The sequence below is a fragment of the Larus michahellis genome, chromosome 12 (assembly GCF_964199755.1).
Source record: "Larus michahellis chromosome 12, bLarMic1.1, whole genome shotgun sequence".
Lineage (NCBI taxonomy): Eukaryota > Metazoa > Chordata > Aves > Charadriiformes > Laridae > Larus > Larus michahellis.
In genome coordinates this window covers 3,915,196-3,931,739 of record NC_133907.1, presented here as the reverse complement: position 1 = coordinate 3,931,739, position 16,544 = coordinate 3,915,196, and the positions used below count along the sequence as shown (strand labels likewise).

The window sequence follows — 16,544 nt, the reverse complement described above, 5'->3', positions numbered from 1 at the left end:
GACCTCATTGCCCTCTACAACTCCCTGAAAGGAGGGTGTAGAGCGGTGGGTGTTGGGCTCTTCTCCCAGGTGAATAATGACAGGACCAGAGGAAATGGTCTGAAGCTGCGGCAGGGGAGGTTTAGGTTAGATATTAGGAGGAATTACTTTACTGAAAGAGTGGTCAGGCACTGAACAGCCTGCCCAGGGAGGTGGCTGAGTCACCATCACTAGAGGTATTTAAGAAACATCTAGATTTGGCACTTCAGGCCATGCACTAGTGGCAGAGATTGTAGGTTGTGGGGTTTTTTTGTTGTGAGGGGTTGTTTTTTTTGTGTGTGTGTGTGTGTATGGTTGGACTCGATCTCAAAGGTCCTTTCCAACCATGAAGATGCTATGACTCTCTGATTTCGGCTTAGGGGGAACAACAAGAAGGTGCAGATGCAGAGGAGGAGACCCAAGGCCAGCTGCAGACTGCAGCCAGCTGCGGAGCTCAGTGATGGGTTTATCGTTATTCCTGCCAGCCTGAAGCCCTGGCTGCAGATTGCCGTAATTTCCAAGGTCACGTTTTTTTCCTTGTTACTTGTAAGACATCGGGTGGTACCTGCTGCTTTGCACGTGGCTGGGTTTAAGCAGCAGTAATCCGGTTATTCCCTGGCTCTGGAAGTCTCTTGCCCCACAGCTGGGCACCTCCTGGACCACTCATCTGCAGCATCCCCGAGCGGAGCTGCGTGATGTGACCCAGGCAGGTGATCCCTGTTTTTCCCAGAGCATAAACCATGGAAACCGGCTTGAGAATGAGCTGGAAACTGTGACGCGGGGTCACAGTGCTGTCAGCCTGTGTCTGATTTCCTTGGACCTGCTGGGAGAGGCCCCGTCCCCTTCTCCAGCTCCCGAGTTAAGCCGTGGCAGCTCTCCCAGGCGGTGGTATGGCACACAGGGAGCTGCCGGGGGACTTGGATTGTGCCTGAGAAAAGGGGGTTAAAAGCAGGTTTTTGCAAGCTTTTGCCTGCCATTTTAAACGGGAAGGATGTTTCCCTGGCAACGAGATGGATGCTTCCCAGCAGAGCATATGGCTTCCATCGACTTTGATTTACCGGCGTGTTGAAATGGCAGCTAGTTAATCTCTCTTCAGCTTTAATGTGTCCATGCCCTGTGTCCCTGTTACTTATGAGCTTTAAAAGGCCGTGGGTCTGGCCCCTGCGGTGCTGGCCTTGCTCCCAGTCCATCCCAGGGCTGGAGCTGGTGGGGTCCCATGTCAGGGTTGGGTCCAGGGACCTCTGCAAAGAGGGACCCGCACGGAGGACCTGAGCATCGCCTGGAGCAAGGAGCTGCGGGGTGGGCAGGAAAAACCTTCCCTGTCTCTGCTGCCTTTCACCAGCCGAACTCCTCCTCCTCCTCCTCGGAGAATATAATCCGCAGCACTCTCTTCCTTTCCTCCTCCCTGCTTTAAATCATTTTTAGATGTTTTCCACCTTTCACCACACAATCATCTGCCTCCTGCAGCTTGCTATTTATTGTTGTGTTTACTGGCGCGGAGAAATAAGGAGAAGGGAACAAACCTGTCCTTTGCGGAGTGGGGGAGCTGGTTCCCGCGAGCTTGTGGCTCTCCCAGGCTCAATGGCATGTGCTGGCCCCACCACGCTCCCACGGCAGCCGCCTCCGAGGGGCAAACCCTTGGGTGCACCCCTTCTCGTTGCTGCCCATCGCTGGGTCTCTGTGCTTCGGCAGGTTTGATGAAAATTGGCCAATGGGTGCAAACATTAGGTAGGGACAGTGAGGGAGCCAGAGAGGGCGATGGCAGGAGCCTCGTTGCCTTAGGAAGCGGGATAGCCGGAGAGGTGCATTCGTGCACCTGGGCGATGCTGGGGCTGGTTCCCGGCTGCCCCTGCCTGTGGATGGTTTGTAGCCGCGAGGGCCAGGCACGGGGCTCGGGAACCTGCTGGGTAGGGTGGCCTTAAATGAGATTAAAGTGTGGCGCTGGGCTGCGAATGGCTGCGCCGCAGGGACTGGGGGAGACACACATCATTCCTCCCCTCTTCCACTCAGGGAGGATTTTGGGGAGCTGTAGAGGAGGTAATGCCATCTTCTTTGCAAGTGTCCAGGCAAGCCACAAAGCCCCGGTCGGCACATGCTGGCTCTCAACGAGCCCCCAAAGCTGCCCAGCCTGAAAGGCTTTAAAAAGGCGGCTCCCTTGTAATGGAGGTTGCCTTTATTTCTTCTATTTATTTCTTCTGGCAGGACCATTGCTTTGTCCTCCTCCCTGGGCAGCCTGTCCCCCTGCAAAGGGCGCTGTATGACGGGGGTTCACCCGCTCACCCATCCACACCTGGCCACCCGCTTGTTGCGTTTGACTTATGCCGGAGAAGAAGCAAGAGATAACAGAAGTGATTAACCACCCGTTGGTGCTGGGGATTAATTTGTCCGGTGTGAGGAGAGGCTGTGCCCTGGCAGACCTGGTGCTGCCTGTGCAGGTGGGGCAGGTGTCACGAGCTGGCTGTTCTCTGCCCTGAGCAAAAGGGGACACCGGCGTGGGTGATGGCAGGAGCATCTCCCCATCGCTCCTCGGGGACAAATCTGGCTCCCCAGGAAAAATCTGGCTCAGGGAAACTTTACTGCTGTAGAGGGGAGATTGGTGGAAAAGGACTTTGAAGCTCCTGGAAGACCCGAAATAGTTATATTAGTGGCAAAGTTGAGCGGAGTTTGACTGGCAGCTGTTTTGATGCCCTCCCCTCCATGCAGCATAACCAGCTGTTTCAGCAATTTTTTTAGGGCTAAAGAGCGCTGCCTTTTTAAGCCTGAGCTCTCCGGAGATCTGGGTTTGTTTTGCATCCTGTCACCCCGAGCGGCTCCCCCAGGCCCCCCTGTCCGCATGGCCCAGGCACTGCTCCCAGCAGAGGCCTTCCATCCCGGCGGACGTGAAAAGCACCAGGGCCGTATTCTGCCACCTTTGCCGTGGAGGAGCGCACCCTCCTGCTGCTGTGGGGAAGGGATGCAGAGCTCCGAAACTGGCCGCTGGCCTTTTATTTCTTGTTGTTGGACCTAATCCTGTGGTTTTTTGTGTGCCAAACTCGGGTGTCTCTTGGGCATCGCGGGGTTTGGATCCAGCTGAGCTGGACGCGCTCTCCTGGCAGTGCAGCCCCCGTGGCTTTCAGGGGGTTATTCCTGATTTGTACCAGTCTGAGTGGGGGAGAGTTGCGGTTTCTGCTGGTTATAGCACTCCCGTTATTCCTCTGGGTATATTTTTTTTACCCAGCTTGAGGGTCATCGTCTTCTGGGGACTAAAATCAAAAGGCTGTGAACAAGCTCTCCTGCTTTTTGGCTCGGAGCTCCTTCCTAGTCACTAGCTGGGACGAGAGAAGTAAAATTGAACAGATGGCAAAAATTACCAACTCTAGGACATATTATACGGGCAGTTTGCAAATACTTCTTTCTTTTCACCAAGACTCGGTTAATTAAATAAACTGATGAGCAAATGAAATTAGCGGTGCTTTGGTAATGCTTGCGTTTTATGCTTTGGCATTATCCGTTAGCCGCTGGCTCCGAGAAGCCACGTTCTTGTCTTCTCGTTATGGAGGCACGAAGCTGGGGACGGACCCAAAATCTCCGCTGTCTTTCGCCGTTAGCTGGGAGGGAGCCCCGGAGCACAGCTCTGCGGTCCTGCCTTTACAGAAGCGTAAACCGTGGGCTTGAGGCATGGGGAAAGTGAGATTTTTAAAGTCAACCTTGAGATTTTGAGCTGTTTAGTTGCCTGCTGGGGATCTGTAGACGGTTCGTGCGGCTGCTGGGAGCCGCCGAGCCTCTGTGCCGGCAGCTCCCTGCGGATGCTCTCGGCGAGGATGCTCGGTTTAGAAGTAAGTCTTGGTGCTATAAAACCAGTGCAAAGTCAGAGCCGGGGAAGCGAAGCTCGAGGAGCTCAGCGAGACAGAGCTTGTCCTTTGCGGGCAGGAAACCTCGGGCTCCAGCTGAATCACTGATTCTGGGACAGACCTTTGAAAAACCAGCTACTATTCCTGTCTGCAGCGGGAACCAGCCCTGCACATTTTGAGACGATCTTCCTATCTGCAATTAGACCGGAGCCTATTTTTGTATATCCCGTTCCCTCGAGGAATGTTTAGATGAGATGCAGCATTACATTTTACAGGGGCATCTTGCTTTTAACCCAGTTTTCGAGCTCAGTTAAGTCAGGCCAAGTGACTTGCCCAGGTCAGTCAAAGAAGCTTGACATCAGCAAGAAGATTTTTTTTTTTTTTTTATTCCTGCCTGCTCCAACCATGCGGTATAAATCTTAAATTTATTTAATTCATTTTTCTTGAGGTGTTGCAGAAAAGCAGGGCTTCGCCCGTAAGAAACGGAAATGACTTGATCTCCATATGCAGGTAAAGGTTAGATGAGGAAGGCTCGTGTCCCTGTGCTCTTCAGTAATGGTTTCTCAGAGGTGGGGAGGAAGCACAGGCTCTTTTGGGGGAATACCCTGCGGGATGAAACGGCGCAGTGCTCAGATTTCAATCTGAATAATACGGGCATTGCATGAGACAGCAACTTTCCCTCACATTAAAATCAATGAATGCGCTCTGAGTAAATGCCTGCGCAGACATTTTAAGAATTACTTAAATGTCCAATGTTTTGTACTCTTAATTTACCTCCCAACGCACCGTAATTGCACCGTGGTCTTTAGGATTTTCTCTCCCGTGAACCGTTTCTGCAGCTGCATGAATATATTTCTCCCCACTAAGTTTTTAAACGAAAACCTCATCCCGGCAGCGCTGAATCGCAGCGGAGACAGACTCTTCTGGCAGGTGCATGGGCTTGATTAATACTTTGGGTTTTCCTCCAGACATCTGGCTCCTCGGAGGCTGCGTGCGCAGGGCACGAAGAATACGCAGACAAGCATTTCCCAGTGATTCATGTTAGACGAGGATGGAGAGGAACATTTGAGCTAGAACTTTGCATGCGGTGATTATTATTAATAAGGCTTTTACTCGGAGTTGAGTTGCCTTGAGTAAGTTAAATGAATAGAGCCAGCCTGCAAAACAAACAACCGATTCCTTAAATTTAACCCCTTTTTCTGCTGTAAACGTTCAGATCTTGATCTCCATTCCCTGTCATTTCCAGTTGGCTTTTGTCCTTTCAGGCTTCAATCCAGAAAAGCTCTTAGGCTCACTCTGGCTTGGAAGTGTGGAGACACATGATCCTTTACTGGACCGGGTCATGCAAAGATACATCACATAAAACCCATTTCTGCTCAAATTCCTGCCGTTCATGGGTCCAGGTGGGGACTCCGGCTCTGGGCAGTCGGGGAAGATGATGCTGTTGCTGCTCTCTGGCTCTGATACAAGCAAGAGGGAAAGGCTGGAGGAGCTTTTGGAGTGGGAACTGATTTCAGAAGTGGTAGCTGTTGAAGGAGAAAACAAATGTGAGCCCGTATCCTGCCCTTTTCCTAGCTGAGAAACGTGCTGCCTAAATAGAGGGAAGGCAGGGGAAGAGAAGTTTTGTGACTTGTGCCCATAGAGTGAAGCTATGGACACCTATTCCTTTTTCCTTAGTTTGCTGGAATGGATTTGTGAATGCTCCTTGTGTGCCCATAAAGCAGAAAATGACCTTCCCCCCGCTCCCCCCAAAAAAAAATGGTGCAAAGGAGATCTCATCCCCCTCTGTTTCCCTGGGGTGTAAATGTGCAGGCATGTTTCGGTGGCTGGAGGGGAGCCGGAGCGGGGAAGCAGGGTGCTGTGCTCGGCCAGCAGCGTTCCCGCTCCTGGCCATGTGTCCGGGGAAGACCCCAAAAAAACCCGATCTGCTGGAAAACCACCTCCTGTGTTTTGCCACGTTGCTGTCGGGCAGCCAGGAGAGCAGGTTTGCTGCATCTGTGCACGGGGCCTGGGGGGCGTTTCTTGGGGCTTGTTGGGAACATAAACCCTTTCATTTTGCTTCCCACCCCAGTGCCACCCCTGTAATGTGATCTGCGATCTCTTAAGACCTGATTCTCTGTAGCCTGATTAATTCCCACCTCTCAATTCCCACACTGCAGCCTCCTCCAGGAAACTGCTTGGGTCCTCTGGAGATGCTCCGTTGCACGTTTTACGTCACCGTCCTTAGCACGCTTTATGGCTTTGTACGAACAAGGTGCGTCTTATCGGGGCTGCTCAGCCATCATCTCAGTGCACCGAGGAGGCACAGGAGCTATTAACGTTGTCCCAGAGAGGCTTTTGCTAAAGATTTATTAAAAAGTGTATAAACAATGAGAATCCCCGCCTTGGAGCCAGCCTGTGTGTTGCTCATAGGGAAGGTTTTCTACCCGCTGGGTGCCCGGGGAGCCTCCAGGCTCCTCCGAGGAGTGAGACCTGGGCTGGGCACAGCCGAACCTGCGGGGAATGAGACGCCATCAGGAGCTATTTTGGGAAAGGAGAGCATTTATTAAGGCACAGGACCGAAAGGCAGGACTCCCTGCTTCTATTTTCGGCTCTGCTAGTGACAGAAGTTGCCTTGGAAGATGATTTTGGCCGAGGCTGAGGGATGTGGAAAGCCGGAGTGAGGCATTTAGGCTCGTGTTTAGCCTTGTAAATGAAGAGCTGGGTTACAAATCGCGGCAGGGTTGCCAACATGAATAAAGATGATGGATGCTCCTGGCTAAGGGTAGGTGCAACGCGCAGCGTCTTTAGCCCTGGAAAAGTCATGGCGTTATCAGAGTTCTGCTTCTGATTCACCGGAGATTTGAGCTGAGCTGTAAATGCTCCCGTTCTGGTTATGAGGCCCTCTGAGTGTCAAAAGGCGTTTGACAATCTCTGTTTCTCTTCAGTGCGGATGTTCTTTCGCCTTGGTTTATTGTTGTTGCTGCGTTTTCATGGCCCTGTGATTTACGTTGAAGTTTCAGATAGTTGAAAGCCAGGGCTTTACGGAGACCACAGCAAACGGATTGCTGGGATTACAGATGGATCGCCCGTCAGCATTTTGGTTTTATTTCAGCACAATTATCAGTGCCGTTTTTACATCCCCAAAGTAATTTTTAAGAGTTTTAAATGTTTTCAGTTGTTTTCCATTGTGCAGCTCTCAAATACCTGTCATAAAATACTCCTTCCTTTCCGGCTTTGCTCTTTTTAATTAGATCTTTAATTCCCTTTCCCAATTCCAGGGAAAGCCAGCGAAGTGTATAACAAGCACAGTGGCTTGTTACCAGCTTGGGCCGCCTCCTTGTATCGTATCCATCCCCATCGCATCCAGGCATCCCGTTGCTAATTACTGGTGCTCCATCAGAGGAAGCCCAAAGCTTTTGGATGTCGGGTGAATGTTATCTGAATACAAGTATTTCAGGAATAAACTTAAAGGTCTTTTAAAGTTCTTATGTAAATGGCTGTGTAGATTCCAAGGGGGTTTCTTTTGGAAGGCAAATGAGATGATTAACCTGAAAAGCTTGATGATGATTCCATCATATGCTTTTGCTGAGGGGAAAAAAAAGAAAAGAAAAGGACAGTCTTTCCTGTTTCAAGTCATTTTAAGTAAGTTTTTTTTTTTTTTGAGAGGGAGTTCAGTCATTTCTTTTTTGTATTGCTCACATGAAGCACGATGGGTATGAAATCTGGATATGCAGATTTTTGTGCTGGGATTTATCGGTTGTAATAAGAAGCTTGTATGGGTGTTTTAAGTCAACGTAACCTTTGGATGTAAAGCCAGGCTTTGGGAGGACTTTGGATGTATTAGTATTAGCGGCAGTCAGATTTGTGCAGCTGAGTCTGGGCTGAGCGTAAAGGTCTAAGCGACAGGAGTGGGGGATGCCCAACAGCAGAAGGTGCTTGGGTGCCCGTCGGAATGGGGGGGGGGGAGAAGATGCAGTGACATGAGGTGTGTCCTTCTCCAGTGGCTCCAGGAGGCTGGAGCCACCTTCCTCTGTGCCATTGCTCCATGGAGGGGACAGTGGTCCAAAGCCCACTCTTAGCACCCTGGCCTGGGTTTGGGAGAGGCTGGTGCCGGCTCCAGCCGTGCCTTGCGTAGGACCCAGCTCCTGCCTGCTCAGGAGGAGGATATTGTCTTCTCCCAAAGCTCTAAGCAGAATTGGCATCTTTAATGTAAAAATCATTAGACGGGACATAATTAACGTTCCTTATTGCACATTAACATTACCCAGAGTCAGGCTGCAGACATAATTTGCTTTGATTAGATATGTAGCTTTAAAAATTAGATTCTTCCCAACCCCTACACTATTTATTGGCCTGTTTCCCTTTCCCTAGCTATCCATTATTGTCTGGAGCCCTTTCCTGCGCTGTCTGGGTAGATTAGGTGAAATTAAAGCAGAGTCAGCCTTCCTGTTCCCCACTGCCCTCCTCCGGGGGAGCTCAGAGGACACGCGCCATCTCCGGTGTGGACATACCTCTCGGCTTTCTTCTTCCAACCCTTATTCATAAGGGGTCTACAGATCCTGCAAAGCCTCCCAGGAGCCATATAGCCTCCAAAGAAAGGGGGGCAAAGAAAGGTTTCATGTTCTTAGTCTGCTTTTACAGCCTCCCAGAGGTTTGCGGACCACAGGGTCAAACAGAGCAGCTGTGCATCACTGTGGAGCTATTTTGGGATGCTTGAGCATCTCACCCTGTGATGAGCCAGTGCCTGCATCCCTTGCTGGCAGGATCGTTCCTTACCTGGTGGCTGAATGTCCCCATCGGGACTGAGACAGGGAGATTTTGGTCCACGTGGGATTTGGCCGTGGAGCTCCCATACTTCACTGAAGAAGCTGGTGCCTTCCCTATTGCTTCCCGTGCTTGGCAGTGCTGTAATTAACGCTGGCCCTGCAAGCATGATCTGCATCAGGTCTCCCCGGCAATGAGAGCCCTGGAGAGCGTAGAGCCGAAATTACAGCAGCCCCGAGCTGGCCCCAGGGAGGTGAGGGAACGGAGAGGTTGGGGACAAGGCTGCAGCCGTGTGCTGGGGAAGGGAAGAGGCAGCACCTGGGCATCCCACTGCCCCAGCAGCCCCCGGAGCTGCCCTGGCTCTCCCCATGTAACTGCTGCTTGCACAATCCACCCTTGGGATTCAAAGCGATACAATTGTTTTTCCTTTCTTTCTTCTACCCGATCAATACATGTCTAATGACAAATTTAATGTACAGCAATCCGCTTTCTTGTGGCGTTTGTCCCTCCCAGGACTCATCGTTTGAACGTGGCGTCATTCTGGATCCCTCCGAGGTGGTCACCTAACCCAACGCAGTGTGCAAGTCCACATTGATATTGGCGCTTTGCTTCCAGCACCTCCCCAGGCATTTTGTTGTGATGTTTGGTCATAAAAATACAACCCACGTTCTACTTCTTTAATCAGAAAATGTAGGATTTTCTTTTCCCCCTCTTCCCTTTCCATTATCTGTTGTTGTTGTTTTCCTCTTCTCTTTCTTCTTTCATTGATTATTCATTTGTTTCTCACTCCAACGTAGGAGTTTGCAGCCAAATCTGGGCCACCCCAGCAGTGGGGCTGCCTTGACCCAGTTGCAGCTCCCTCCCTTCAGCCATGCGGGGCTCTGCTTCCCCCACCACGGTGGGTCCCCAGCTCCCGGGCACCCGGAGGGATGGATGGAACCCGTTTGGCTGCAGGGCGGGTTGTGGTAGGCTTGTTTATGGCAAGGGGTTTTAAGAGACCAGCTGGGGGACAAAAAAGCATTTTAAGTGAGACACAAGGAGACATTAGGGACATCGTGAGTGGGATTGCAAGGGATGTTTTTCTTGCTCTCTTGAGGTTGTTTCAAGTCTCTGGGTATCAGATCTGGTGTGAGAAGAGGAAATTTGCAGAGAGAAATCAGGCAATTGTCCTTATCTGGTCTGCACTGAATTCATCTCGCTGCTGACAAAGCGCAGCCTTCGCCGAGATGGCTCCGAAGGTCCCTTACCTCCAGCAGGCAGGGGACGGTTCAGCCTGTGGTTCAAATAAATACTGCAAAGTCCCCGGTTTTGACTTGTTATTGTGACATTAATGGTCATTGTGAAGCCACAAGCACGACGCGCATGGCGTGAAACTCCTTCGCTTTATACAACGAAAAGGAGCAGAACCCACCAGCTGAACCGTACCTTATAAATATTCAATATGCAGTTTGTAGGAATGCGAGACAAAGCCAGACAGATGAATTATTTAATGCTTTTAAAGAATGCAGCTTTTAGTTTCTCCCTGAGCTGGCCTACTTTATTGTGTCAGTAAATAGATCTTTAGTAAATTAATTTCCCTCCTTTTGTTTGAGCAAGCAGTGGGCATCTCGGGCTGGTGGAAACCTTCTCTGTCTGTGAGCGGATGCCAGGACACCTCTGTAGCTGTGGAATGGAACATGAAATCCGCCGGAAAATGTCCTACCTTGGCAAGGAGGGGAAATGCAATCCCACTCCTGTGTGAGGAGAATGCATAAGCGGAGCATCAGAGGAGTTCTGTCGGGGTTCGCGTTCAGCCGGGCTCCTGCTCATCAGCCAGTCTGGGCACCGCTTATCGTGTTAATAAACGAGTGTTTCCCTCGTTGTTTGCACGCTTGTTGAAAGCGCGTTGCAGTAAGAGCTTGACAGTTCCTTGGGGAAATAATGTCAGAGGTGATCAGAGCCAGCAGCTGGGAGAGGAATTGGGTTGGAACTGGCCAAACTGGGAACAGTCCAGTGGGTCCGTCTTCTTATAACCCTTCCAGTTAGTAAAACCAGGGACTCTACTCTCCCTTTTTACATGGTGTTGTAGGAGCAGCATAGTAAATACTCCTAGAGAAATACGTCCAAAAATGCTCTCTGGATTAGTCTGATGAAGTGTGAAAAATTCCCGCTCTGGAGACTCATGTGCGCTCGCTCTCTCTCTCTCTTTTTATTTTTGTGTTCTATAGTTTTCTACTAGTTTTCTCCTGCCTGGTGCTGTCTGTCTTTTCGACCATCGATGAGTACCAGAACAGCTCAGAAGGGGCCCTTTACATCCTGGTAAGTGGAGGGCTGCAAATGAAGCCATCAGCGAGGCATTAAAACAAGGTCAAAAGCACACAAAATACCGAGGTTGGGGGTGTTTAACTTGGGCAAGAATTTAAATTGTGGCTTGTGAGAAGGGGACCACTGGCACCTGCAGGTAAGAAATAGGGAAAATGTGAAAAGGAGAAATCTGGATCAGGAATAAACTAAAAATATTTTTAAAGATCCCTTAAAACCCTTCTTCCTAAACTTTTTCTGCATTTATCTTCAATTGCAAAGCCCAGTAGCAAGACTGATCCCCACTGAAAAGCAGTTTGATGTCCAGCAGCTCCCAGTATTTAAAGCTGCCGGTGCGCTGCGTAGGGAGCAGCCTGCTCCTCTCCCACGTCCCTGCAACTGTTTGATCCGACATCAAGCTGCAGACTTTCGTTCCTTAAATAGCCTGGCATCCCTCGCGCTGACAGCGTGGCTTCTGCCATCAAGAGCCCGCAGAGAGATCCTGCACGCACCGCCACGGCGCGGGGCTGCCGGATTCGCGCCTCTGCCTGCCTTTTGTCTTTCTTCCTCTTCCCCAGTCCCTGCCCTACATCGGCATCAAAAGGCACTGCAGGCTAATTAGGGCTTCGTCAGGTTTGACACATGACCAAGCTGAGGCAAGCGCCGCTAGTAAAGAAATGGGAGGAAAGGGAACGTGCAGGTGTTCGGGTGGTGATGGAAGGAGCTGCGATGCACAGCATCGGCATGCTCGCTTGGCATCAAAGGATGGAGGATCTCCACAGCCCCTGCACCAGATGGCCCAGAACAGAGACAACCAGGCCAATTTTCTAGGGAAAAAGCTCAAATAGCTTATTAAGAGTCTTAGGGTGGAGTAGCCAGTGATTTCCATCTCTGGTCTTCCCCGATCTGCTCAGCGTTAACCTAGCCAAGTCATAGAGCGTGGAATGGTTTAGGTTGGAAGGGACCTTAAAGATCGTTTAGTTCCAAGTCCTGGAGGCTCGGTGTCTTCTCCAAGGTGATAGGACAAGAGGAAACAACCTCAAGTTGCGCCAGGGGAGGTTTAGGATGCGTATTAGGAAAAATTTCTTCACCGAAAGGGTTATCAAGCATTGGAACAAGGCTGCCCAGGGAAGTGGTGGAATCGCCATCCCTGGAGGTATTTAAAAGCCAGGTAGGTGTGGCGGTGAGGGACATGGGTTGGTGGTGGGTTTAGCGGTGTTGGGTTGATAGTTAGACCTGATGATCGTAAAGGTCCCTTCCAACCTAGATGATTCTATGATAAGTATGTACTCATCAATGCTGTAACGTGGGACACAAACACAATATAAGAAGGTGCAAAATTCTAGTTCACGGCTGCAATGTGCGGTACCTCTCACCACGCCAGGGGAGGGTGAGGGAAGACGCAACAGCAAAGATCTGACAATCATTCAAGCCTGGGCTCTCCATTTAATGGTGCAGAGAGCTCTGTGATGTGTTTTCTGAGGTGTGCGGAGTTTAGGTTATGGGTTGGTACTTGGTTCTGGAGCATGCTCTCCGTCACGCTGCTTTCTCCACTGATGGCGTTGTCTCCCTCTCAGGAAATCGTCACCATCGTGGTGTTTGGGGTCGAATACTTTGTGAGGATCTGGGCGGCTGGCTGCTGCTGCCGATACCGGGGCTGGAGGGGAAGGTTAAAATTTGCCCGCAAGCCTTTCTGCGTCATCGGTAAGACCTGCGTCCGATTTCCCAGACCAAAATGGCTATTGCGGGCTTTTGCTTACACAGTGCTCCGATTGTATGGGTTTTGAGAGTTGACCCTCAGCTGCTTCACGGTTGCCTTGAGAAGGGAAAGAGTGCAGAGGCCGAAGTCCTAATCCATGGGCATGTTTTTTGTTATTCTGCATGAGGTCCACCCTGTTTTCTGCAGACCGGGGAGCCATCCTGTGGCCCTGCGTGTACCCCAGGCATCGCTGACAACTGCCCATGGCCGCAGAAAGGGGGTTCAGCCAGGAGAAGCTGAGCACAGGCGCTGGGATCCTGCGATCCCGTGTCCAACCTCGACACCGAATCGCTCGGTGTCGTTGAAGCTCTCGGTGTCTCACTTTGCCTTCCCCGGTGCTGATGAGGTGCCTCACAAGGGAGTTATGAGACTTAATTAATTCTTGTTTGTGAAGTACTCGGCGGTCCTCTTGTGAAAGGGGCCATCTGTGCACAGCAGTTATTTTTAACGGGGTAAGGAGTGGGCAGAGAGGCCGTGCCGTGCGCTATGAAGCCTGCTTTCAAAGGTCCGGGAGCTGGCAATGGTCATGTGCAGGTTTTTAGCTTATTCCACAGAAAAGCACCCCTATAAAATTTGCATAGAAAACCAGGGAAGAGGGAAGTTCTCAGGATCCTCAAATTTGGGATATATAGAGCAAGGCTTTTTTTCGTTGGCCTTTTTCTTGGCCTTTCTGCGTCCGTGAGCACCCTAAGATTGCTATGGTGGACCTCGAGGTTTTCATTCCCAATTTAGACAGGGGAATTCACACCTCTGTGTGACACTGTAACAGGCAGCTGCGGCTGATTAAAAAAAGGGCATGCAGTTTGCAAGGATTTAATCCAGTTTAGCGGTGTTAACACTGAATCATAGCAGAATTCAGGCTTTGCAGTATTTGACACGTTTTCTATAGGAAGGATGAGTGTAGAGAAAGAAACTAGGGCGTTTCCATAAGGTGCGTAGTGGCTCCTTTCATCCAGGTTGTCCTTCCAGTACAAGGTACAACTGACACAAGACAGCTTTCCTGCACAGCCTCTGCTGCCGGCGGCAGTAGGTGCGCCACCCCGTTTGGTCGTGGTTCAGCAGCATTTCTTCAGCTTTCAATGCTCTCTGTTGGTGCAGACATCATGGTGCTGATCGCGTCCATCGCTGTGCTGGCAGCGGGGTCCCAAGGGAACGTCTTTGCCACCTCGGCGCTCAGGAGTTTGAGGTTCCTGCAGATCCTGCGCATGATCCGCATGGACCGGCGGGGAGGCACCTGGAAGCTCCTGGGCTCTGTGGTCTACGCACACAGTAAGGTGAGCAAGCCCTAGGCAAGGATGTTGAGTTGCTCTTCGTGTGTCTCCCCACCAGAGACGCCCCTTTGGTTCAGTTCTCCACCCCAGACATCTCCCAGGCCTGGGGAGACTGGAAAGTCACCGCAGAGTAACGCGGGGAGCAATGCAAAGTCAGACACCAGGTCCGATGGAGCCCTCCGACCAGCAGAGGAGAGAAAGGAGGGATGTTCGGATGTTTGCAGGGAGTATCTTGAACATAGCGACCACCTGCACACTGACACAGCTCATTTCAAAGAGTTAGCAATTAGCCAGCAGCCTCGTTAAGCACAGGTGGTGTTGCCAGCTCTTTGTCTACGCTTCAAAGCGTTTCTGAAAGCGCATCCTGCGAGCGGCAGCCTCTCGCAGGCACGAGTGTTGTGCTGGGTTCCTCCTCCCAGTGTGAGATCATGGACCAGTTGCAGAACTGGTCCCGGGTGTAAGGCACCGTTCTCCGGTTTGGGAAGAGTTTGTTGATCGCTTTTTTTGTTCCCTGCTGCTGAATTATTAATTTGAATTTTCTCCTGTTTCCTGCACTTTTCCCATTGAAAAGCTTAGCCAGCTTGTCCGGATCTACGTAAAAATCACAGGGATTTTGTGGCTTTTTTGTCCATTGCTGTATTAACTTCATCCAAAACCAATCGCTCCTGTGAATTCTGAATTAAAACTTCCCTGAAATTGGGGGATATTCTATCCAGACCCCAGCTTTGTAGCTCCCCTCCAGTTAGCGGAAGGGACCTGCCCTAAGCAGAGTCCCCAGGGATTTGGGGTTCCCATTTCAGTTTTAACCCCCCTTCCCTGTGAGAACTGGGGAAATATTATTTTTTCTTTTTTAGTCCCAGTTCGGCATCTTGAAATAATGGAGCTATTAAGACTCCCTTTCCTTCTCCATTTGCTGTGTGTGTTTAGATGATGGGGGTCTTCAGGACAGGGATTGCCCCATGCGTGTGGCGGGGCCACCACCGCTACGTGTTTCCGTCTCAAAAAAGTGTCACTACTGATCTCCAACCGGAGCCCCGAAACCTAAGAAAATGCAGGGGAAGTTCAGATCTGAGGCCCATCCGCAAGCAAAGTAACTCAGCTTTCGGAGACGCGCACCAGATTGCAATTATTCTCTTCTATTCCTTAATGATCTTGCAGGAGCTGATTACTGCCTGGTATATTGGCTTCCTGTGCCTCATCCTGGCCTCTTTCCTGGTATACTTGGCCGAGAAAGGAGAAAATGAGCACTTTGATACATACGCAGATGCACTCTGGTGGGGTCTGGTAAGTAATTTTCCTAGAACAGCTGCTGGTTATTAAAATAAAATGTCCATTAACCCTCCATCTTCTATCACTTATGCGAGGAATCAACTTACGGAGTGCTTAGTTAACATTTTTATTAAAAGGCTTCAGGCTGCTCCATTTAGCTCTTTTTTTCTTAAATAAACCTCATAGAAAATGTTAGGGGTTCGAACGTCTTGAATTAGCTGGAGCTGCAAAGAAACTGGTAACTCTGGGCGTGCTCTCAGTCGTGAGATTGAGCTCTGTCGCGACAGCAGAGGCAGGTCAGATGAAGGCCCCGTGCTACGGCGTGCTTTGATCATCGTTTTGACAAGCGCTGCCGCCCTTTAATTATTTATAATCACCCTCGGGCAACGCGTTGTTAAACATGCTGGAATAAATTTTATAAAATTAATAGGGTCTAAGTACCAGAAAGACTTGAGCGCTGAAAGCATTCCCCCTTCACATCTTTGCTGAGAAAGGAGGAAAGGGCAATACTTTCAGTTTGCTCTGTGTGTGCGTGTGAATTATTGGATTACCCGATTAACAAAGAGAGACTTAATGACGTTCTAATCTTCTTGCGTTATTGTTCTTCTGCTCCGACACTGTGGCGCTACTTTGGCCTTGATTACAAAGCACGTAATGAAAAGCCCCCAGATGTGATCAAATCCCAATAACAGGCTTGGGGAGGAATCGGCTGATCAAGCAGCTCCTCTGTTCCAACAAAGGGAAAGAAGCAGTAAATTGCTTTTCGAGCCCCTTGGTTATGACAGAAAAACAAAAACAAAGCCCAATTTGACATAACTAGAAAATAAACAATGAGGAAAAAGTGGCAGCCCATAATTAGCGCTCAGTCTTGGGAGAGCCATGCGCAGATTCATCCCTCCTGCTTCCCAGGCTGTGCGAGCCGTTGGCAGAGGATCACCCCTTCCTCATTTCAGGACATGGAGATGCACCAGACTGTTTTGCCACTGAGAAGCTGCTGGGAGTAAAATTTGAGCTTCATGAAAATAAACAGATTTTGCTGTGGTCCAACTGACGGGTCCAATACAGACAGATGTTAAAAGATGGGCAAAATAAATTAAATATCATGTTCAGAAACTTATCCCTTGGTCGGATCTTAGTAGATGCAATCCTTGTAGATGTCTATATAAATTATAAAAAAAAAAAATAAATTTATTCAACTTTGCAGTGATTATGGAGAGCGCGTTGCTTCGACATTGTGTTTCAGCGAGGAATAGCCATGTAGATGCGTTCTCTAACCACTTTGTCCAAATGGCGTCTAATTGATAGGGCTTTTAGTGGGTCCAATTAAACAGTGCTTTGGGATCGTACTTCCATTTGTGTAAAAATGATTTT

At 50.0% G+C, this 16,544-nt stretch overlaps 1 protein-coding gene across 14 annotated transcripts in view; it reads left to right on the top strand.

The window, feature by feature from the left end:
* KCNQ2 (potassium voltage-gated channel subfamily Q member 2) overlaps window positions 1-16,544 on the top strand; it is a 78,100-nt gene that overhangs the window by 13,690 nt on the left and 47,866 nt on the right. For all 14 annotated transcript variants that reach the window (XM_074604701.1, XM_074604698.1, XM_074604691.1 and 11 more), the window contains exons 2-5: window positions 10,802-10,892; window positions 12,452-12,578; window positions 13,732-13,907; window positions 15,063-15,188. In XM_074604701.1, coding sequence (XP_074460802.1) covers window positions 10,802-10,892; window positions 12,452-12,578; window positions 13,732-13,907; window positions 15,063-15,188 — 520 coding nt within the window. The remainder of the gene's footprint in view (window positions 1-10,801; window positions 10,893-12,451; window positions 12,579-13,731; window positions 13,908-15,062; window positions 15,189-16,544) is intronic.